The 25,276-nt window shown below is 38.0% G+C and overlaps 1 protein-coding gene across 16 annotated transcripts in view; it reads left to right on the top strand.

The window, feature by feature from the left end:
• Nucleotides 1-25,276, top strand: part of Ralgapa1 (Ral GTPase activating protein catalytic subunit alpha 1) — a 212,136-nt gene that overhangs the window by 46,294 nt on the left and 140,566 nt on the right. For all 16 annotated transcript variants that reach the window (XM_036205956.1, XM_036205953.1, XM_036205958.1 and 13 more), the window contains exons 8-12: nucleotides 938-1,076; nucleotides 2,176-2,384; nucleotides 8,054-8,293; nucleotides 18,484-18,681; nucleotides 24,847-24,981. In XM_036205956.1, coding sequence (XP_036061849.1) covers nucleotides 938-1,076; nucleotides 2,176-2,384; nucleotides 8,054-8,293; nucleotides 18,484-18,681; nucleotides 24,847-24,981 — 921 coding nt within the window. The remainder of the gene's footprint in view (nucleotides 1-937; nucleotides 1,077-2,175; nucleotides 2,385-8,053; nucleotides 8,294-18,483; nucleotides 18,682-24,846; nucleotides 24,982-25,276) is intronic.

The following is a 25,276-nucleotide window of genomic DNA, read 5'->3' as shown; positions in this document are numbered from 1 at the left end:
CTCTGGAGACTGGTGGACTCTAAGACTCTTAGACTCTAATAGCTAGGTACTTGGATGCTCATTGCTATCAATACTGAGCATTGCTATTTCTGGATCTTCTTAAAGACTAAAGTTAAAGAATAAATATATATACACACACATCTGTCCCCCTTGCTCCATCTTTTCCTTTGTGACAAACTTGTCTCATACTCAATATATTATTTAGTTAGCCTTGTTAAAAGTGACCATATTTACACAGATCACCATTTCCATGCTCTACAGACATTCTCCTTAACTTGGCTGGGTTCCAATAACTCACCTTGGGCCTTTGCAAACTCCTTTCTTAGGTATCTTTCTCATTTTGCTGAACATCTACAATGGAGTATTATTAGTCTGTGTCCCTCTGTTCCTCTACTCCATACTATATGAATAGTCTCTGTACACATCTCAAGCTCCAAGTCTCCACTGAGCTGCTGCATTTTATGTGTACCCTGCTTCCTGTTCTTAGACTTTGATGTCTGCACTTGCCTACTACCACTGTGAATACACACTCCTGGCCACATATACCTATGCCTCTGATCCCAGTTATTCAGGAAGGAATAGCGACAAAAGAACGTTAGTATATTTGTCATTAATACTGCCAAACTAGTCATTTTCACAATATTGCAATACACAATTTAGTGTAAGATTTTTAAAAATATATATTTTTATATAGACCAATTTTGAAGAATAGATTATAATTAAAGCACATTATATGTGTATGTATGGAAATTGTATAGTGAAACCACTTTGTACATTATTAATAAAAATGAAGAATGGAACTTGTGCTGTAGATTATGATCTCCATAGTCTAAAGGTTCAGTATATTATAACCGCTATATGTTTGTTAATAACAGTTAACCTGTATTTAAGAGATTCTGTCTCGTGGGATGATTCTAATGATATTGTTTATTTTTAGGTAAAAAGTTTAGAATGGAAGAACAAAGAAAACCAAGAAAGAGGATTTTCATTTCTGTTTTCACATTTTAAGAAGTTTTACTTGCCTTATATTTTCCCAAACATCTGCAAGGAGAATAGTTTATATCATCCTGTACTTGGTAGGTATAATTTAGAATTTTATAAAAGAACCCACATAAGAACAAAATGTCAGTGTAAAGTTGGCATTTGTTATTTACAGAAAACTGACCAACCACATTTACTATTTATATTGATGCTATACCCAGATTCATAATGAAAGTGCATTTAAAGTAACAAATTTTTACTAGAATGAAAAGGTTTCATGAAAAGCTTACTCTCTGGATCTCATCCATTAGAGTTAGCAATAGATTAAATTGAATTCTAACATTTCTATGATCATTTGGGTGTGTGTGTACTTTTTTCTTTTCTTTTTTTTAAAATTTTGAGACAGAGAGTTGGTAAACAGCCTAGGTTGGCGTGGAACTTGGTACATAGCCCAATAACAGACCCAGATTGGTCCCAGACTTTATGATCCTTCCTTTCTCAGCCTTCTGAGTGCTGGGATTATAGGTATGTATCATCATGCCTGACTTTAAACTATATATTATGAATTTTCCCCCCAAGATTTCTCAAGGGTTCCACTAACAATCAAATTATGTAATTAAATTGTTGTATCTTTTTGTCATTTCTGGTCCAGTTTTTAGTGGTTTTGTCAAGTGACCTATTGGAACCCTGCAGTAGAGCCTTGTGTAGAGATCTGGATTAGAGGCAGACCTGGGCAATCCATATGTGAAAGGAAGAGATAAATTTGTATATAGAAAATTTATTTTAAAGAAGGATGTTCCTTGTGGCAAATTGAGGCAACTAGCATGGCCATCTCATTGAATATTTTTTCTTTGTTTTCAAGATGTGGTTTCTCAGTGTAACAGCTTTGGCTGTCCTGGAACTCACTCTGTAGACCAGGCTGGCCTTGAACTCAGAGATCCATCTGTCTCTGCTTCCTGAGTGCTTGGATTGATGGTATTTTGGAAAAGACAAGCTTTTGTAATTAGCCTAATATATATTTCATTCTTCTAGGTTCTTAACTAGCATCTAACAGTATAAAAGATTTTTTTTTTTAAACTAACACTTCTAAAACTAGTATAATGTCAGAATATCTCTGTAAGAGTTTAAAAATGTCGGCTTAGCTAAGGGTAATTGCTTTTTCATTTCATGTTTTATTTTTCAATTTTCACATAGATATCCCACAGATCAGACCAAAGCCTCATTACGTGATGATCAAGAAGGATGCTGAAACCAATGAAGCAATGTACTGTACAAAAGAGCCTTTTATCCAAGCACGGGTTATTGTCATTCGTTGGCTGGTTTCTTTCTGGCTGGAGCCAAAACCACATTCAGGACCTAATATTCCTGGGATGGAAGGTGAAGTCTTGCCAAAGAATATTCAGGTAATTTACAAATGAAGCAAGCCTGTTAAAGTTAGAAATGCTTTCCTGAGTTCATCTGCATTAGGTATACAGCATGTTTAGAATGGATGCTTGTGACAGTTTATTTGAGTAAATCTATCTCATAACTCAAACTTTAACCATTATTGTAGAAGTAGTATTATCAGGGCTGTGGTGCACACACCTTTAATTCCACCCAGCACTCTGGAGGCAGAGGCAGGCAGATCTCTGAGTTGGAGGCCAGCCTGGTCTATAGAGTGAGTTCCAGGACAGCCAGAGCTACCCAGAGAAACCCTGTCTGGGGTGGGAGGGGGGAGGGAGAAAAAGAAAAAGTAGTATTAATTTTCCTTGTAGAAAGTAAAGCTTATATAGTAAATACCTAAAAAAAATTTTTAAAAAGAAAAGAAAGCTTGAGATTTAGAAGATAATTTTAGTCATGTATTAGTCTTAGGTTCTAATTTATCTCAGTAGTTTAATAGAATATAGTCTCCTTTATTCCTAGAGTATAGGTTTGGAGAGCCCATGGATATTACTGAAATTGTAGATAGTATTGGCCCTTTTTATGATGTTTTTCCCTCTTCAGTGTATGATAAAGTTTAATTTAACGCCAGGCCGTGGTGGCGCACACCTTTAATACCAGCACTTGGGAGGCAGAGCCAGGCAGATCTCTGTGAGTTCGAGGCCAGCCTGGGCTACAGAGTGAGATCCAGGACAGGCACTAAAACCACACAGAGAAACCCTATCTTGAAAAAAAACAAAACAAAACAAAAAGAAAAAAAAGGAAAAAGGAAAAAAAGTTTAACTCTGGTTTTCATGCTTGTATAATGATCAGTTTACTTACAGATTTATCTTAGAACATCATCCTTTTTCTTTCTCTCTCTCTCTCTCTCTCTCTCTCTCTCTCTCTCTCTTTCTTTCTTTTTTTTTTTTTTTTTTTTCCGGGACAGGGTTTCTCTGTGTAGCTTTGGAGCCTGTCCTGGATCTCGCTCTATAGACCGGGCTGGTGTGTCTGTCTGTCAGTCTGTCTGTTTTTACTGAGTGATGCCATTTATTTGAATCTAATGTTGGCACAGACTTAACTATCAAATCTATCTTTTTTCTATGAATTTAAAAATTTTATTGAAAATATAATACATTTTGATCCTGTTTTTCCTCTTTCCTCCAGACCCTTCCCACCTCCCTATCCACCCAACTATATGTTTTCTCTCTCTCTTTAAAATAAGCAAACCCAAAACAACAACAAAAACAAGAAACACACACACCTACAAAAATGAAAATAAAAATAAGCAGAAAATAATAAGATTAAAAAAAACCAAAGCAAAACGCGACAAAAAGTCTACAAAAATGCCATTGAGTTTGTTTTGTATTGGCCAATTCTTCCTGGCCATGGAGCCTTCTCTGAGATTCCACCGGAGAAAACGGATTTCTTTTCCTTTACCAGTGGGTGTCAGCTGCAAATAGCTTCTTAGTGGGATCCCATTTCCACTTCCACCTCCCAGTGCTGGGATCCCATCTGGCTGGAATCTGTGCAGGTATTCTACATGCTTTCTCAGTCTCTGGAGTTCTTAGGTACATCAGCCCCATTTTATATGGAAGACAAGGGTTCCTTGCTGTCATCTGTCCCCTTTGGCTCTGACAGTCTTTCTGCCTTTTCTTTCAAATAGATCCTGAGCCAGAGGGCAGAGTTTGATGAAGACATCCCATTCAGAATGTAGTGTTCCAGAGTTTCTCATTCTCTGCACATGATTCGGTTGTGGTTCTCAGTGTTAGTTCCCATTCACTGCAAGAAGAGGCATCCTTGATGAGAGCTGAGCGAGACCCTGACCTGTGGGTAGAGCAGTATGTCAGTGTCATTGGAAACCATTTTATTGCTCCGTTCCCCTAGCAGAATCATAGTATTAGGTTTTCCCCTAGAAGTATGAACTCTCTAGTCTCAGGTTCTTGGCCACTTGAGCAGATGGTACCAGAAATCCAATCAGAAAATGATTGTTTGCTCCCATGACATTGTTGCATCAGTATATCTTGCAGTCAGGTCTCTGTTGTAGGCAATAGGGAGTATAGCTGGGTGATACTGATGATTACAGTAGGGTTGAAGCTTCTAGTTAGGGACCGCTTGATTTCTCCGTGTTCAATGGCAAAGTGACTTCAGCAATAGGGTCTTACCATCAGGTTGTGGAGAATAACCAATACCCTTGGCAATAGCCTTGATGTTTGGGTGTTTCCATTGGGTCCCTTTGGCCAATGATTAAACAAGATGCAATCCGTTCCTGGCACTAGAGGTTTTACTTGGTGGCATAAGATGTCTAGTTGGGGCATTGTCCCTCTTACTTGGTCACTCCATTTAAATTCTTCTTATATGTATAAATTATAGGAAGCTTCTGCAGTAGTAGGTTTCCATATAGTTTTTCAGATGGCCTTTAGTGTTAGTCATTCCTCTCCATATTCCCTGCTTTACCCTTCTCTTTCATTCCTATCTGTATAATCTTCCTGTAGACGAATTTCTAAACAGTCTTATTAAATAAGAAACACAGAGCCAAATACAGAGGTGTAAGCCATAGAGACCAGAGCAATAGCCACCAACTAACCTTAGCTTACCACTTCACTGTAGCTTCCCAAGTGAGCTTCTTCTTGTCTAACCTGTGCCTTTATCGTCTTCCTGTTCTGCCTTCTCATGGCTCTAAGCCCAGCCACATGACTTCCTTGTCACTGCCTGTCTACACAGACCTCCAGTTCTCTATGGTTGGTACTGGGATTAAAGGTGTATGTCACCATGCTTGGCTGTGTCCTTGACCACACAGAGACTCTGCCTGCCATGTGATTGGATTAAGGGCGTGTGCTACCACCGCCTGACTTCTGTTTATGGCTTACTATGACCTCTGATCTCCAGGCAAACTTTGTTTATTAACATACAAATAAAATATCACCACACCTTCCTATTCTAGTTTTCCCTTTGTCTCTCCATACTACTAGATTCTATTTCCCCTTCCTTGGGAGATCCTCTCCTACTCCCAGTCCCTCCCATATTAAGTACTTAGTTTCTCCGGAGACTGTAGCACACACATCGAAGATTTGAAAGCTAACATCCATATGTAAGAGAAAACATACAATATATGCCTTATTGTATGAGTTTGAGCTACCTTACTCAGGATGGTTTTTTTTTTTTTTTTTAGTTCCATCCATTTACCTGTGACTTTCATTTTTTGTAATTTTTTGTAACAACTGAATAGCATTTCATTGTGTAAATGTACCACATTTTCATTGTCCATTCATTAGCTGATTGACATCTAGGCTGTTTCCAATTTCTGCCTATTATATATAGAGTAACAATGGATATAGATGAGCAAGTACCTCTGTAGTAGGATATAGAACCCTTTGTACCCAAAGGACTTATGCCCAAGAGTGGTATAGGTGGCTTTTTATATATATGATTCTCAGCTTTCTGAGGAACCACCACGCTGATTCCAATAATGGCTATACCAGTTTGTACTCCCACTAGGGACGATAAGTGTCCCCTTTTCCCCACACCCACAACAGCATGTGATGTTGTTTGTTTTATCGATGTTGGCCATTCTTACTGGTATAAGATGAGTTCTCAAAGTAGTTTTAGTTTACATTTCCCTGCTGGTTAAGGGTGTGGACCATTTCTTTAAGTGTTTCTCAGCCATTTGTGGTTCATCTTTTGGGAACTCTCTACTTAGTTCCGTATCTCATTTTTAATTGTGTTGTTTTTTATGTTTATTTTTTAGTTCTTCTATATATTTAGATACTAACCCTCTATCATATGTTTTCCCATTCTGTAGGCTGCCACTTTACTGAATTGATAGTGTGTTTTGCCGTATACAGCTTTTCAGTTTCCCGAGGTCTCATTGAGTAGTTGTTGATCTTAGTTCTGCTGTCAGTGTCCTGTTCAGAAAGTCATTTCCTGTGCCAATGATCTTGAACCTATTCTGCAATTTCTTTTCTATCACATTCAGGGCATCTGGGCTTATGTTGATGTCCTTGATCCATCTGGAGTTGAGTTTTGTGCAGGTTGATAAATATGGTTCTATTTGAATTCTTCTGTATTCAGCCATCCAGTTTGACCAGAACCATTTGTTGAAGTTGCTGTCTTTTCTCCAATGTCTATTTTTTACTTCTTTGTCAAAAACCAAGTATCTGTAGGTGTATGGACTTAAGTCTGGGTCTTCAATTCAATTGATCAATGTGTTGTTTTTTGTTTTTAAATACAATACCATGCGGTTTTATTACTGTAGCTCTGTATACAGCTTGAAATTTGGGGTAACAAACTTCTACCAGTTCATTTTCATGATTGTTTTGCTGTCCTGAATTTTTTTGTCATTGCATATCAACTTTTAATTTCTGTGAAGAATTGTGTGGAATTTTGATGGAGATTGCATTGAATCTGTAGATATTTTGGTAGGACGGCTGTTTTCACAATATTAACCCTATGGGTCCATGAGCATGGGAGATCTTCCTATCTTCTGATACCTTCAGTTTCTTCAGTGTCTTAACATTTTGTTATAGAAGGCTTTCACTTGCTTGTTTAGAGTTATTCCAATATATATTTTTGGGACTATTGTAAAGGTCCTGTATCTCTGTTTTCATTTATATATTGGAAGACTACTGATTTTCGTGTGTCAGTTTGTATCCTGCTACTTTGCTGAGTGTGTCGCAGCTATAGAAGTTTCCTGGTGGAGTTCTTGGGATCTTTTGTGTATAAAAATCATGTCATCCACAAATAAAAATACTTGAACTTCTCCCTTTTCTATTGTACCCTATTGATCTCCTTCCATTGTCTTATTGTTCTAGCTAGAACTTTAAGTACTGTGTGACTCAGTATAGAGAGTTGTCACATCCTGTATTGTTCCTGATTTTAGTGGAAATACTTTGGGATTGTCCCCTTTAGGTTGATGTTGGCTGTGAGCTTACTGTAAATTGCCTTTATTATGTTGAGGTATATCCTTGTATCCCTTATTGTCTCTAGGACCTTTATCATGAAGTAATGTTAGATTTTGTCAAAGGCCTTTTCTAATGGGTTGATCACATGGTTTTGTCTTTTAGTCTGTTTTTGTGTTGAATTATGTTCATTTATTTGTATATGTGGAACCATCCCCTGCATCTCTGGTAAGAAGTCAGTTTGATCAGGTTAGGCTTGGTCTTCAGGCTTGATGAATTATTCTTTTATTATAGTGAACAGCATTTTCTCACAATTCCTCAGATTTTCTCTTAGCCTTATTTCTTTGTTTTCTGTCATGAGTCATTTCTCCTCTTCCTCTAGTGATTCAGAAAGTTTTCAGTGTTTAGCATTGTGAACTAAATAGCCTGATGCTGTTGACTTGTCAGTTTCTTACTCATTCTTAAAATCAGGGCTTCCTCTGTTTGTGACTGTGTGTTGAAAGTCTTTTCATGTGGGCTTAATTGATGACTTAATTGAATTACTTCAATTTAATTACAGTTAAGTAGATAGTTTGTTACTACACATTGGTGTTTTTCTATATCACTTAGGTGTTATCTGCATTTCTGCTTAATTCTTCAGAATGGATTCTAAGTGTAATTGATTATCTGGCTTTTAAACAGTGTTGGATGTGTCTTTGGGGTGTGCCAATACTTACTGAAAGTAAAGCATTAAGTTGAATGATAATGATGTTTTTCCACTTCTGTTTTCATTTTAGAGAGCAGCTGCTAGTTTGGTATCCAGAGAAGAAAACAAAAACGATAATGTTGATAAAGCAGACAAAACTGCAGAGCCAGAGCAGACTCATTCCAACACAAGCACCCTAACGGAGCGAGAACCCAGCTCTTCTAGTCTCTGTAGCGTCGACGAAGAGCATCTCACGGACATTGAGATTGTTCGCAGAGTGTTTTCATCTAAAAGAAGCAATGTAAACTTCGTCACAGAGATATTTCGTCAGGTAAAATACCCGTGAACATTTTTAGATTGTAATGAAAATGTATGTCATTATTACTGAATATATTGATTTTTAGCTATTTAAAATAGATTCTCTGAAGATTTTTAAAGTTAATTTTAATTTTCTTAAACTTATATGAAAAGCATTTTCATTTATCCTCCTATTTCCCTGTTGTTTTCTTCTCGCAATGAAACACAGAGGTTCATGCTCTAAACACATGCTCTGCTGGATTTGTACCCCGTCCTTCCTCTCTGTCCTCTCCTTCATATTCCCTGAGTTATCAAAAGAGTTTGTAATTATTCACTGTGTGTCTTGGGGTTTCTGTTGCTGTGATAAAACACTGACACCAAAGGTAACCTGGTGAGGAAGGGGTCTATTTACAACTTATAGTCCAGCAACCAGAGAAGTCAGGGCTGAAGCTCAAAACAGGAACTTGCAGTAGCTGACACAGAGGCCATGGAATACTGTTACTTGCTGGCTTGTGCTCAGCCTGCTTTGTGATAGCACCCAGAAACACTGCTCTAGGGGTGGCCCTGCCCACTTGAGCTGTGTCCTTCCTCATCAACTGTTGCCCAAGAACATGCAGCACAGGCTTGTTCACAAGCCAGTTTAGTACAGGGGTTTTCTTAATTGAAGAAAGATTTCCCTTCTTTCCAGATGACTTTGGCTTGTGTGAAATCACCATAAACTGATTGTGCCAGTGTATGGTGAATCAGCACAGAATGGTAGTTAGTTTAATTGTCAGCCTGACACAGCCTGGAATCATCTGGGAAGAGAATCTGAGGAATGATCTAGACCAGGTTGGCCTGTGGGCATGGACAATTGTTTTGATGATAATTTATACAGGAACAGCCAGCCCATGTGGACAATGTGATTCTTTGGGCTAGTGTACTGAACCATGCAAGAGTAAGGAAAGAGAGCTCAGAACTGGAAGTGTGCGTGTTTCTTTCCTCTCTGCTCCTGCTGCCATGACTTCCGTAACAGTGATGGACTCCACCTTGAATTGTAAGCTAAAATAAACCCTCATTCTCACATGGGGACATACATTTCAGTCACAGTCCCCTTTATTCTCTTCGTACCCTCCCACTTCTGCTACCTCCTTCCCATGTTGAGTTTCATTGGGGTTCTTTGTTCACAGGAGTGTGGAGACCTTACCAGTGGTTACACCACTGGAGAAAATGTTTCCCTCCCTGTCAACCCTTTATTGTGTATAAAGCTTCAGAACCTTTCCCTGCTCCATGACAGGATGTTGAGCAGCCCAGTCTTACACAGATCTTGTGCAGGTAATCACAGCTGCTGAGAGTTAAGGAGTGTGACAACTGTGGCATGCTTGGAAGTAGGTGTTCCACACCTCTCTACCTCCTGCTTCCAGCTCTTATATTCTTTTTGCCCTCTTCCTGTATGTTCTTCAAGGGAGTGTTTTACCTGGGCATTCAGTAGTCATTTATTCCCAGTCCTTTGACTAGTTATGAATCTTTACAGTCATTGCTGACCTCTGCACAAAGAAGCATTTCTGACTACTCTAACAGTAGCAGTAATCTATTGGTATAAACATAGTTATTTAAAGCACGATTTCAGGACCAAATGTGGTAGTTCATTACTTTAATCCGGAGCTCGGGAAGTAGACACTAGCAGGCAAACAAAGGCAGATAGATCTCTCTGAGTTTGAGGCCAGCCTGGTCTAGTGGGATCCTGTCTCAAAAAAAGAGGGCGGGGATAGTTTGGTAGACATAGCTTATCATTTACCAAAGTAACAGCAATAGCTTCCCCTCTAGAGCTCGTGCTTCTCCTGACCTAGGAATCTGAGCAGTTTACCACGTTGGATGTGACTTTCCTCTAGTGGAGCAGGCCTCAGACCCAGGTAGAAAGCAATGGTTACTCATCGTAGACTTCCCACTATTGCATCAATGGGTTTATCTTGCATGTCGAGTTGATCCTTGTTTTTGTTTTTTCCTTTCCTTTTTTGAGACAGGTTCTCAATCTGTATCCCTTGCTGTCTTAGAACTCGATCTGTAGGATGATCCACTTGCTTCTGTCTCTCAAGTGTTGGGATTAAAGACATGTGCCACCACACCCAGCCTTAGTTAGTACTTTTGCACACAGCAGTTACAGGTCAGTAAGACCGTTAGTGACAATTTTCCCAGCAGCCAACATAGCACCTTCTAGCACTGTGAGGATGAGCAAGAAGGAAGCATCTAGCTTGTTTCCACCTCGACTTTTCTATACCCTGTGACCAAGGCTTTTGGCAACTGAAGTCATTGGGTCTTCTCATCTAGTTCTGGTGGGCAGCCGACAGCAGGGGCAGTCCCTTTGTTGTTTTAGGAGTCACAGGAGCCTCCCTGGCCAACAGTTCATAGGGAGTGAGACCACTTGGTGCTGGGGTTTCTATTCAATATCTATGGCTTCAGGGAGTAGCTTTAGCCATCCTTACAGGGTACCTTCTTTCTTTTCTTTTTCTTCTTTTTTTTTTGTTGGTTTTTGGGTTTGTTTTTGTTTTTTTGAGACACAGTTTTTCTGTGTAGCCCTGGCTGTCCTGGAACTCGCTCTGTAGATCAGGTTGTCTTCCAACTCAGAGATTCACCTGTCTGCTTGGGATCAAAGGCAAGCACCACCATGCCCTGCCAAATCTTTTCTTTTAATTAATTAATTATTTAATTAGCTTATCAAGTATCATATTTTCTTTTTTTTTCTATACATTGTTAGTATTTACCTCCTCCTCTGCCCCATCTCCCTACCCAATTCTTAGTATTCTTCCATTCACTTCGATAGCACAAGCATTCAACTACCCCATACCTGTTGTGGCTGCATTGCAAGACCCCCAGCAAGATCACCACAGAGCTGAAATCTGAGGCAAAACACACTGGGGTTTATTGATAACAAGCAAGCTCAGGCTTGGTCTGCGTCCAGCACACTGGCTAGCCAGGTGAAGGAGGACAGCCCTGAGCTCTCAGGGTGTGGGGTTTTTAGAGGGAAAAACCACAAACAGGGTGGTACAAGCCTTGGCGTCATATGATTGGGTGAGCATGTGTAACCTTTGAATTTACTGGTTGGGGGTTGCAGTTATCATTTTTGGGCCAGCCTGGACAAATCCCAGGCTTTGTCCTTGAGCTGCCGTGGGGTCTGGCTGGCCTTGAATATTCACATTGATCCATGCACGTAGCTCTAAGTTGGTGAGAGGTCCCAGACAATAAACAACTGGCTGAACTTTGAGCAGTCAGTGTACGTGCAGAAAGGGAGCTACTGCAAAGACTGTCTTTTGTTCATAGCCCTCCCAGAAACTTCTGCTCAAGCCTCAGGAAACTGAAATTGAGGCCCAGTCTCTGAGAGAAGACTGAGCAGCCTGTTATGGTGTCTGCTTGATCCTTTCATATCCTCTTTAAAAGGATAAAGCCTCTACAAACACCTACATAAATGCCCAAATATAAAAGTGCAAGCAAGCTAAGACTGTATGTGAGAAAGAACATGCAGTGTTTGTCTTTCTCAGTCTGAGTTTTTCCACCTAATATTTTCCTACAGATTTCAAAATTTCATTTTTCTTTATGGCCAAACAAAATTACATTGTGTATATGTGCCACATTTTTATTATCCTTTAATCAGCCGATGGACATCTAGGCTGATTTAATTTTCTTGCTCTTGTGATTAGAGCAGCCATTAACATGGGTATGCAATTATCTCTGTGGTATATATAGAATTCTTTGGGTAAATGCCTAGGAGTGGTAGAACTGTTATTTTGAGAAATGTCACTGATTTCCATAGTGACTGGACCAGTTTACACTCTCACCAACAGTGAATGGGTCTTTCTCTGTCCTGCCAGCCAGCTCCCAAATAATGGCACAGAGACTTCTTCTTTTAATTATGAAAGCTCGGCCTTTAGCTGAAGCTTGTCTCAATTATAATGTAAATTAACCCATTTCTTTTCATCTATGTCCTACAATGTGGCTTTTTACTTTTTCCCTTGTTCTGTACCTCTAACTCCCTCCATGTCTGGCTGGTGACTCTGCCTTCACCTTCCCAGAGTCCTCTCTGTGCCTGGAAGTCCCGCCTAACCTTCTGCCTAGCTGTTGGCCATTTAGCTTTTATTAAACCAATCAGAAGGCATCTTGGCAAAGACATCTTCACAGTGTACAAAAAGATTATTCCATAACACTTCACATCCTCACCAGCATTGTTGTTTTTCTGTTTTATTCCCCCCCCCCCAATTTTTTTGGTTTTTCAAAACAGGGTTTCTCTGTGTAGCTTTGCACCTTTCCTGGAACTCACTTTGTAAGTTAAATCAAACTTAAAAATTAAAATTAACCACAGGTCATCAAATTAGAAAATATTTACAAAATAAATGTCAATGGATTGATATAAAAACATACTTTAAAAATCCTACAACTTGGCCAGACAGTGGTGGCACACGCCTTTAATCCCAGCACTCGGGAGGGAGAGCCAGGCAGATTTCTGTGAGTTCGAGGCCAGCCTGGTCTCCAAAGCGAGTTCCAGAAAAGGCACAAAGCTACACAGAGAAACCCTGTCTCAGAAAACAAAAACAAAACAAAACAAACAAACAAAAAATCCTACAACTTGATAATAAAGATGAGTCCAATTCTAAAAGCTGGAAAAGTCCATAACCCAGCAAACCCACACTCTGGCCAGAACACGTAATATCAAACAGCTCCTAGAACAAGGCTCTCCAAATCACTTGGGTAAAGCTCATGAACTCAGAGAGACTGAAGCAGCAGTCACAGGCCTGCATAGGTCCATACCAGGTCTTCTGCACATATATTGGCGGGGGGTGGGATGGGGATGGGGGTTGGCTTGAGACAGGGTTTCTCTGTGTAGCTTTGCACCTTTCCTGGAACTCACTCTGTAGCCCAGGCTGGCTTTGAACTCACAGAGATCCGCCTGGCTCTGCCTCCCGAGTGCTGGGATTAAAGGCGTGTGCCACCACTGCCCAGCCAGACGTGTTTTGTTGCTGTTGTTGTTGTTGTTTTTGTTTTGTTTAATTTTATGAGGATCCATTGGGAGTTGATTTTGGTGCAGGATGGGAGATAAAGTTCTCCTCTCATCCATATATGGCCATCCTAACACCGTTCGTAGAAGCAAGTTGTCCTTTCTCTGATAAGTGTTTTTGACATCTTCATCAAAAACCCTGTGATGGAAGCTGTGTGAGCTAATGTATGAGTCCTCTATTTTATTCCATTGTATCTACTTGTCTGTTTCCCACCAGGACCATACTGTTTTTATTACTATATAGTATACACTATATAGTATATTTTAGCAATTTGATGATACCTTCAACATTATTCCTTTAGGTCAGTTAAGCTATCTGGGACCTTTTGTGCTTCCATATGAATTTTAAAGTAGTTATCAATTTCTGTGAAGGATGATGTTAGAATTTTGATGGGAGATATAAAAATTTATAGATTGCTTTTGGTAAGGTCGTCATTTTCACAATATAATTCTTCTGACTTACAAGCATGGAAGACCTTGCCATCTTTTTTTAATTATTAAATGTTTATTTATTAAATTTTTTTTCCATTTTACATACCAACCCCAGTTCACCCTCCCTCCCCTTCTCCCGTTTCCTCACCTCCCTCCCACTCTACCCCCATCCACTCCTCAGAGTGGGTAAGGCTTCCCATGGCAGTCAACAAAGTCTGGCATACCAAGTTGAAGAAGAGCCTACCCCCTCCCCATTGTATCAAGGCTGAGCAAGGTATCCCACCACAGGGAATGGGCTCCAAAAAGCCAGTTCATGCACCTGAGATAAGTCCTGGTCCTGCTGCCAGGGACCCCACAAACAGATCAAGCCACATAACTGTCACCCACATTCAGCAGGCCTAGTTCAGTCCCATGTAGGTTCCTGAGCTGTCAGTCCAGAGTCAGAGGACCTTGCCATCTTAGTGTCTTCCTCAAATTCCTTCTTCAGTGTTTTAATGAAAAAGTTTCATGTTCTGTTGAGATGTATGAGTGGCTTAAGGCCTTTGCCACCAAGCCTGATGACTTGAATTTGGTTCCTGGGAACCTACATAGTGGAAATAGAGAACTGATTCACAAAAGTTATCTTTTGACCTTCACATATACACAATGGTGCACACATACTAAAAGTGTAATAAAAATCAATTATAAAAAGAAAATACCTTCTTGGTTAGATATATTTGTGTGTGTGTGTGTGTGTGTGTGTGTGTGTGTGTGTGTGCGTGTGTGTGTGTGTGTGTGTGTGTGTTTTGAGGCTGTTGTGAATGGGGTTGTTTCTCTGACTCATTCTCAGTATGTTTATCATTGGTAATAGGAAGGCTACTCATTTTTGTATGTTAAATTTGAGTCCTTGAGTGTCGCTGAAAATGTTCATCAGCTCTAGGAATTTTCTGGTGGATTCTTTAGTCTCATGTATAATGTTGTAGGGTAGCCACCAGAGAAGACTGCTTGGACATGGGTTTAAGCCAATAGAAAGTCTTTATTAGTCAGCCAAGTGACTATATTGTGTGTTCAGAAAACTGTGTAGCCCTGAGCCTTTCCCACGGTGAGCTTTTAAGCACAAAAAACATGTTCTAGGTTGACATACTTCAGTTAATGAGAATAGTTAGCCGGAAATGGAACTACAGAAGCAAAAAAGCAAGGTTAGTATATTTAGAGATTTTCCTAGAACTATGAACTTTAATGGATTGGGTATTTGTTTTAGTTTTGGCAGGTGGTGTTGTCTATGTGATGAGTTTTACAGTTTTACTTTCATCATGGAGTCAGTTGTATTAAGGTCTGGGACAGTGTTACCTACATATAGAATCATGTCAAGTGTAAATAAGGGTATACTGACTTAATCCTTTCCTATTTGTATCTGTAGGAGGAAGTTTTTGTCCACAAGCTGCTTCCCAAATAACTGACACAGAGACTTAATAATAATTGTAAATGATGGGCCAATAGCTTAGGCTTGTTACAAGCTGACTCTTATATTTAAATTAACCCATATTTCTTATCTGTGCTTTGCTACATGGCTTGGTACTTTCTCTTAGTATGGCATGCCCATCTTGCTCTCTCCACATCTTCCAGCGACTCCCTTCACCTTGTCCTTACTCATCCCATCATTCTCCATTTGGCTTTCCTGCCTAACTTTATTCTGTTCAGCTATTGGCCAGTCAGGTTGTTTACTAAACTAATCATAGCAACATATATTCACATAGTATACAGAAGGATGAATCCAACATGAATCCATTTTACTTCTTTTCTCTTATAAGTCTTACAAGTCTACAAACATTATATTGTATAGGAGTGGAGAGAGCAGCAAACATTCTTATTTCTTGTCTTGGTGGAAATGTTGCTAAGTTTTCCACCATGTAGCATTTTGTTGACTATAGATTTGTCATATGTCACTTTTATTATGTTGAGAAATATTCCATTCCTAGTTTATTCTGCATTTTTATCATGAATGGATATTGAATTTTGTCCAAAGTGTTAAATGATCATGTGATTTCTATCCTTGAGCCCATTTATGAAATTTATAGCATTTATTGACTTAGATATGTTACATATCTAAGAATAAAACTAACTTGATCATGATTAATGATCTTTCTGTTAATGTTATTTAATTTGGTTTTTTAAATTTTTTTTGAAATTTTCTGCATATATTTATAAGAGAGATTGGTCTGTAATTTTATTTTTTATGTCTTTCTAGTTTTAATCTAACTGTTTAAATCTGTTTAAATTGTTTGTCACATCTTGGTTTATTTTTGGTAGATTATAAGCATTTAGAAATTCATCCATTTCTTTTAGCTTTTCTAACTTAGTAGAATAAGTTTGTAAGATGAGACCTAATTATTTTTTTAATCTCAGTGATATCTGTTCTAAGGGCTCCCTTTTCATCTGTAATTTTATCAATTTGGATCTTCTTTTTCTTTGAGTTTAGTTTTGTTTATCTTTTCGAAGAAGCCACTCCTTGTTTCATTGTTGTTATTGTTTTTATTGTGTTAATTTCTGCTGTGGTCTTAGTGATTCCTTTTCTCTAGTGGCTTGGGATTTGGTTTGTTCTTTACCCAGAAGCCTAAGTTATTTACTTAAGATTGTTCTGATTATTTTATGTAGGAAGTTAGAGCTCTAAACTTTCCTTTAGGACTGCTTTTACTGTGTCTCAGTAGGTCTTTATTGTGATTTTGTTTTCATTCAGTTCTAGAAAGTTCTTAATTTCTTCAAATACTCATTTATCATTTAATAGAATGCTGTTTAATCTCCATGTGTACATATATGTTCTAGGGTTGTTCTTACTGTTGATTTATAGTTTTACTTCATTGTGATCAGATAGGATACCAGAAAATAGTTCAGTTTGCCTGTGTTTGTTGAGACTTGCTTTGTATCCTAATGTATGATCTTTTTGGGAGAACATTCCAAGGGCTGCTGAGAAAAATTTGTTTTGCATGGAATATGTTTTGGGATAGAATAGTCTGAAGGTGTCTGTTAGGTCCATTTGATATGTGATGTCACATAATGAAGATGTCTCTGATTTTCTAATAGGTGAGAGTAGGGTATGGAAGTCACCCACTAGTGCAGTGGTGGGTTGGCGTGTGACTTTTTACATCTAGTAGTGTTTGTCCTATGAAATGGATGTTCCTGTGCTTGGGGCATATATGTTAAGAACTACATTTTCTTGATGGTTTGTTTAGTCACATGAAGTGACTTCTTTATCTTTTCTCATTGTTTTGTAGTGAAGTCTACTTTGTCAGATGTTACAGCAATGATATCTGCTTGTTTCTGAGGTCTGTTTGCTTGGAATGCCCTTTATATCCTTATATCTATTAAATAAATAGTGTCTGGTTTTTGTTTTGTTTGTTTTGTGGTGAAATAGAGGGAACAAAAAAATGGTTCCTGCTTTTTGATCCAGTCTACTTGTCTGCATCTTGGTTTGGGAAATTGAGACTATTAATATTCAGAGCTCTTATTGAAAGCTGTGTGTACTAATTCCTGTCATTTTGTTGATTTTTGTAGTTTATTTTTTTCCTTTCCTGATTAACTATTATTCTGTGACTTTGTTTCCTGTGGAAAGGTTGTCTGTTTGTTTTTTCTTTTTAGTCTGGAGCATTTCTTTAAAGTAGCTCCCATAGAGAGAAGCCTTAATGGTTATAAATTCTGTTAGCCTGTTTTATCATAGAAAGTTTTTACTTCCCCTTCTAATGTGACAGATAGCTCTGCTTGGTCTGGCAGCATTTGTGAGTTAGCAGTTGGCTTTTAAAACTTGAAGTGCATCTTTCTAGGACCTTCTACTTTTTAAAGTTTCAGTTGACAAATCTGCCTTTATGTGTAACTTGATGTTTTTCTCTGCCACTTTCAATATGCTTTCTTTTTTCTGTATAGTTAGTATTTTAATTAGGATTCAAGAGAAAGTTCTTTCTGGCCTTATTGTTTGGTGTCCTGAATGCCTTTTTTATGTGGATCTCTTCCCTAACTCTAGGAAATTTTCTGTTATGATTCTTTTGAAATGTTTTGTGTGTCTTTAAAATGAAAATTTTCTCCTATGCCCATGACCTTTAGACTTTGTCTTTTCATGTCACATGAGTCTTGGAATTCCCACCTGTGCATTTTTATGACCTTCATTTTGCTCTTACTGGATTGTTCCAGTTCCTCCATCTTGCTTCCAGCTCAGATATTTTTTTTTCCTTTCCTTCATCTATTCTGTTGGTGAAACTTTGCACAGAACTTTTAATATGACTTACTGTTTTTTCATTTCCAGCGTTTCATACTGATTTTTCTTCAGTAACATTTTGTGGAATTCTTTCATACCTCACATCATTATTCTTATTTTATTCAAATGTCTATATTCTTCATCTGTAGTAAATCTTTTTATGGAAGCATTTTAATAGTCATAATTCTCAATACAGCAGTAAATGTAAGTTTATAAAATGTGGCTTATGAGAAGTTATATTTATATTGAACTTTGCAAGAATACATTTTCATGAAGCAAAGAATGTTACCATTTAGAAGTAATGCAACTAAGACAAGTCTTTGTTCCTTCTGCTTGAATAGCTATACTATATTCTTTTTCAAGGTATTTACAAAATATTTGGAGATAAAAGGCTTTCGGGGGGGAGGTTGATTAATAGTTAATGAATTAAGTTTGTAAAATTGTTTATATCCCTATTGTGTGAGATGAGAAATACATTAATGTTTGTGGCAAAATAAAAAGTATCATTGTTTCTTTTTCTTTTTTTTTTTCTACTTACTAGGCATTTTTATTACCAATTTGTGAAGCAGCAGCTATGAGAAAAGTGGTAAAAGTGTATCAAGAATGGATTCAACAAGAAGAAAAGCCTTTGTTTATGCAAGAGCCTGAAGAAGGACCGCTCACTTCTTCAGATATGCCTTGCCTTGAAAACATCACAGATCATGATATTTCCATAGAAGATGGAGAAAAAAGAGAAGAGGTAAAATTATACGATATATATGTTTTAATGTAAGTTCAATAGATTAGAGTTTCTCAAAAGTATAATAGTGTGCTGATATAAATATGTTTAAAAAGATAAAGTATCTTTCAGTATATTTTGCATTTTATATCACAGTATTTACTTCAGTACTCTTTTGCAAAGTTCTGTGATGTATTTTATTTTTATTTTGATGTCACCATCTAAAAGCAAAAATAAATAAATGATTTTGAGGTTATGTTGTGTATATCAGGGTTTTATAAACTTTTTCCACTGCCAACTTTTTTACCCAATAAATTTTTAGACAACCTAGTGTATATCAGTGTATAACAAAGGTATCTGGGATAAGTAAGGTGTACATACCTTTAATTGCAGCACTCAGAAGGCAGAGGCAGGCAGCTCTCTATGAATCCAAGCCAGTACATAGCAAGTTCCAGGCCAGCCAATGCTACATAGTCTCAAAAAAAAAAAAAAAAAAGACATCTGAATCATTCATTAAGAATAAATCATAAATTTATTTTCAAACAGTTTTATATATGTATATATATATAATTTTACCATTTATAAAGACAAAGGCAAATTTCTACACTAATGAAATGGATATGAAAAGAAATAGACTTGTCTGAGTATTTGATACTCGAGGACATGAACATGTTCAGCAATTTTAATAGTTAATTAACATTTTTATTTTATAGTCATCAGTGCTAATTATTTCACTTTGTATAAATATGTAGTGCAAAATGTTGGAAGTATCTTTAAGACCATTTTAGAAATTGTTGGAAATTCTGTCTTAATGTCCATCTAAAATTCATTTTTTATAATTGCTACTCAAGTCAGCAGCTTAACAGCAATTTAAAAAAATTAAACATTCTGACATAGTCCAATCCAAAGAAATACTAATTTGGTACTTCCATGCTGAGGAATGACAATATGAAAATATTAAGTTCTTATATTACCTTTGTTCCATAGTTATGCCATTATATTTTCCAAAAGCAGGCAACTTTGCATGCATAGTGAAAACACTGCAGTTCATAACACATCATAGTCCTGAATCTGATTGGCATTCATGGATGTTTTGTGGTTTGAAGACATGCTCAGTACAGATTGTGTATACTGTATGTTCAGAGCCAGGACTGTAGTTCAGCCATGAAATGCAGCACAGGCCAGTGTGCCTGAAACAGCTTGGATTCATTGTGTATTTGATTTTAATTTTCTGGTGTATATTCAGAAACTTTTCACTATCGTAAATTGTTCACTTATCCCACATACATTTATGCAGCCTATGGTTAAGAAAGGGTTGGGGTGCATATCAGAGGTGGATGCTGTCATATTTTAAACATGTACCAAATCAAACCTGAGGTTAGAGGACATACCTTTGTGATGGTTATCAAATTGTCATTCCTTTTCTCAAAATATTGTCTGCTAATGCTCTAAATGGTTACCCACCACAAACCAAAATGTTTTGAATTCTTTTCTAGACTCCTTTGCATTAGAGCTGACTGCAGAATTTAGAGTTTTCCTGATATGATAAAATATATTGGGTTGGGGATTTAGCTCAGTGGTAGAGCACTTGCCTAGCAAGCACAAGGCCCTGGGTTCAATCCTCAGCTCAAATATATGGCTGGTGATAAGAAAGCCTAGAATTTATCCATAGGGAGCAGAGGTGGCGCTGGGTCACTGAGTCCATGCATTCCTTAGACCAAGCAAATTTTCATCTTTGGGTTGTTCAAACCTTGTTATGTAGCTGACTCTCAAGGAACTAGACTGAGATGAAATTTAGAAGTATAAAAGACTATCAGGCCAGGCAGAAGTGGTGCAGGTCTTTAATCCCAGCACTCCGGAGGCAGAAGCAGATGGATCTCTGTGAGTTCGAGGCCAGCCTGGTCTATGAAGCAAGTTCCAGGACAACTAGAGCTACAGAGAGAAACCTTGTTGTTGTTGGGGTTTTTACTCTTTTAGGGGGCCCACCACCCAGCTTCCAAATAAACCACACACAGAGGCTTAGTCTTAATTGTGAATGTCTGGCCTTAGCTTGGCTTGTTACTAGCCAGCTTTCTTAAATTAGCCCATGTAGCTTTTGCCTTTGGGCTTTTTCCTTTCTCCATTTCTGTATATCTTTTGTTATTTCTTGCTCCGAGGCTTGCTATGTAGCTGGGTGGCTGGCCTCTGATGTCCTCCTCCTTCCCTATCCACTCTTTCTCCTTCCTTCTTCCAGATTTCTCCTTCTATATCTTCTCTCTGCCTGCCAACCCTTTCCTTTCTCCTACTTTGCCATTGGCCATTCAGTTCTTTAGTAGACCATCAGGTGTTTTAGACGGGCACAGTCACACAGCTTCGCAGAGTTCAACAAATGCAACAGAAACAAAAGTAACACGCCTTAAAATATTTTATCACACCCTGTCTTGAAAAACAAAACAAAAGACTGTCTGTTTTTATCGACTTACCTTTCTATAGTCCAAAGTCTTTTGAATTAGTAGAGGAGCAGTTGGGTAGTGTTTCTTTTTTAGCCTTTAATTTAACCTCACCAATGGAGTTTAATCAGGATAAAGACACAGAATGAATAGAGCAGTTCTACATGGATTAATTGAGCAAAGGATTGTAACACGAATCTTAAAAGGTCTTGTTAATAAAAACAAGCCTGGAGCCAGGTATTGGGGTGAATGTTGGAAGATCAGAGAAACAGAACAAGCCACATCCAACCTCACCTTCCCAACTTCTCAGCTGATCTTGTTTCCTCAGACTGAAAGCCTCTGAGTCCTCATCTGAATGGCTCTCAGTTGAACTGCTGCTCAAAAGCCTAAAAGCTTAAAAGGCCCCTGGTTCCTGGTCCGCAAGCCTGATATACCTTTCTGCTTCCTGTCATCACTTCCTGGGATTAAAAGTGTGTGTCTTTCCCAAGCAAGCCATGAGATCACAAGTGCTGGGATTAAAGGTGTGTGTCACCATGCCTGGCTGTTTCCAGTGTGGCCTTGAACTCAGAGATCTAGATGAATCTCTGCCTCCAGAATGCTAGGATTAAAGGCATGTGCTACCACTGTCTAACCTCTATGTTTAATATAGTGGCTGTTCTGTTCTCTGATCCCCAGATAAGTTTATTGGGGTACACAATATATCAACCACAAGGGATTATGGGTGGGGAATGCAGAATCTGCCTAGAGAGCCTAGACTGACCTCAAACTGACAATCTTTCTTAGTGTTTTGAATGATGCTCTGTATAAGATGAGGAAATGTTGAAGTAGTATTACTGAGACAGTGGTAGAAGCAGACTAGCATGTATGAGGCTAGTTCCATCTGCCCCCCAAAAGTAAATAAAAGAAAAAAATGACAAATGCAATTGTATTATATAAATTGTTCTGGTTTTGAGGGTTTTCTTTTTCTTCTACAGACTGACATCAGTCTCACTATATAACCTAGGATGATTTTAAATTCTTCATCATCTTGTCTCCACTTCCCAAGTACTGGGATTACAAATATATACCACCATGCCCAACAAAGTATATAAAATTAATCATATAATTTGTGAAAGAGAATTCATAGTACTATTAGGTATTAGTAAGAAATACCAAATATTTCAGTTATGGTAGAAAATACACCTATCAGTCTAAATGATGTATTTTCCAGAACCCTTTTAGTTATACTAATGTTTGTGTACACTGAACCTACCCTGCATCATTTATGTGGAAATAATAGAATAAACTGTATACAGAATTACAAACAGGGCCCATTGCTTAGGAGACAGAGGCAGATGGATCTCTGTGAGTTTGAGACCAGTCTGATCTACATAGTTTCAGGACAGCCAAGAGCTACATAGTGAGAGCCCATCTCAACAACAACAAAAACAAGCAAGCACACAAACAAACCAAAAACAAACCGCATCAAAAAGTAAAATAAAAAACAAATAGTAATCAACAGGTTGAAGGAAGATGAGTTGATAATGTAGATGTATTGGTAGGCACATCTTCTGTTGGTGTGAATTTTCAAAGTGCCAGTAGCTCTTGTAAGGGTATTAACCCAAATGATACAGTCACTCATTGATTGACATCTGATAAGTTCAATATATATTACAATTGCTCAAAATTTTGGTGTCACAAAGTGAAATTATAGATTTGGATAATTACAAGTGGGTTTTTATTTCACATAGCATTTAACATGTTTGGAAGACACTAGGCTATTTTTCTGTGAGTTTTTGGTACTTTTGTGCACCTTGTAGAACATTAGGTATTTCCTAGTTCATTAACTCCCAGTGGCATTTTCCAATAAAGTACCTCCAAAATGTTCAGAATATCTTGTAAAGCAAAGTATGCATTATAAAACTATATTACTACTATGATCCTAGAGTATGAAAGAGAATACTTTATACTCTGCCTGGAGGTAATAATACAATATGAAAAGCAGGTAGATCAATGGGAAAGGAACCATAGAGTATAAATAGCATCCACAAAGGAGTAAGGGACTGCGAAAATACTTTATTCTAGCTTTAGATAAGAGTCATTAGGAGAGAGTGATAGGATGTATGACATAGACAAGGCTTAGGCTCTGTTCAGTAACTTGTAACACTTCATTAGGTACTGTTAGTGCACTTTGATTATTTTCCAGACATTGGAAAACTTTTGAAAGTAGCATGAATAGTTAAATGGTTTAGAAGGATTGTACAAGACCAAGTTGAGAGTAGACTGGAAGCCAGTGTGGGTCAAACAGACCAGTTAGGGAGTGTTAGCAAAGTCCCAGAGTGAGATGGGAATAACTGAAATAGGACCATGACAGTTGCAAATGACTGTAAGAGAGAACATACATATGTTAGTTTCTCTGTTTGTAAAACCTGTGGACTTTGATGATTGCAGTCATGGAAGGATGGAAACTAAAAAGTGCAGATTTGTTGGTGGAGACTAATGTGGCTGCAATAGGTAGAAATGGGAAGTTTGTGGATAAGCGGCTTATCTTTATACTTGCAGGTCATTTAGGAAGACGTTAGAAGACATATTGTCATAGAGAGAGAGAGCGCAAAAGAAAAGCTGGGCTAGAGCATGGAGAGTTGAGTTTCTATTTAGGACAGAGTGTTAGACAAAACTACATGTATGTTGTAGGTATAACTCTACGCAAACTGTAAGAAGGCAGCTCTCGAAAAATATTGGTGACAAAGGGCTTGGAATGTCACTGTGGCAGAGTGCTTGTGTAGCAGACAGAAGGCCCTGAGTTGGATCCAGTGACTCCTGTCTGTAATTCTAGCCTTTGGGAGACTGAAGCAGAGAGATTGTTGATAGTCCAAGGCCAGGTTGGGCTACAGAAAGAGGCCCTGTCAAGGAGGGAGGGAGAAAAGGAGGATTCTATTAATGAATGTTCAAAAGCAGCAGTGGCTGGGGGGATGGCTCAGTGGATCAAGTATCCACACAAGCATGCATGGGTACAAGTACCTGTACACGCCTGTGCACACACTTGCATACAACACACACACACACACACCCTACAACACAACAAAACAGGCTCTTACCCGAGGGAACTTGTAGCCTGTACTACCTTACAGCACCAAAACTCGGGCAGAAAGTTTGTTTGTTTTTCATTACAGTTATAAGAATTTTACTGTTCTTAAAAAAAATCTATTTTCAAGTTATGTAGATTCTAGCATTAATATAGAATAGAATTAATCTTTTACAAAGCTGTGGATAGTGTAATATGATTGTTGAATATATGAGAATATACACAAATGACTCCATATATGATGTGATATTAACTCTAGTTACTCATTATCCATAATTTTTTACTTTGTTAGAATTTTTTTACAGTGAATACACATTCCTTGTATAATCAGTTAAAATATCTTTATCTTTTGATTTATTTTTGATATTTTTAGTTACGTGTAGGCGTGTGTATCTGCATGTGGGTATGTGCACATAACTGCAGTTGCTCTCAGAGGCATCAGAGTTCTGTGGAGCTGGAACTTCAGACAGCTGTAAGCCTGCTGATATGTGCTGGGGACTGACCTCGGGTCCTCTGGAAGAGCAGCAAGTGCTCTTCACCATTGAGTTGTCTCTCCAGGCCCCTAAAACAATGTATTTATGGAAAGAAACAGTTTAATAGTGGGATCTAATAATTTCATACAACTTTTAGGTTACTGACTTGTTACAGCATTCTCATTGATGAAATATTAAAAAGTTTGATATTTTGCTTCAGGAAAATGGGACCAATATTTCTGAGCATGTTCGAAATTCTAGCTGGACCAAAAACGGTTCCTATCAAGATGCTTTTCTTGCCTCTGAAGAATCCACAGAACAAAATATTCAAGCTGGTACACAGGCAGTTTTGCAGGTGGGTAGCTTTATACTTACTTATTTGTGTGTGTGTGTGTGTGTGTGTGTGTGTGTGTGTGTGTGTGTGTGTGTGTGTGTTTATAGTTCCTGGGATTAAACCCAGGGCTTTGTGGCATGCTGGGCAAGTTTTCTACCAATGAGCTACATATCTAGCCCTTTAGCTTTTTTAAAAAAAAACCAAAACAGTCATTAAATATTTCAAATGCCTATAGTTTGAAATTTCAAATATAATAAATTCATATATTCATATTATATTTATATATAATTCACTACTCACATCTATGAGTTGTCAT

The sequence above is a fragment of the Onychomys torridus genome, chromosome 14 (genome assembly GCF_903995425.1).
Source record: "Onychomys torridus chromosome 14, mOncTor1.1, whole genome shotgun sequence".
Taxonomy (NCBI): domain Eukaryota; kingdom Metazoa; phylum Chordata; class Mammalia; order Rodentia; family Cricetidae; genus Onychomys; species Onychomys torridus.
The sequence above is the reverse complement of the archived record's forward strand: the minus strand, read 5'-3'. Positions and strand labels throughout refer to the sequence as shown.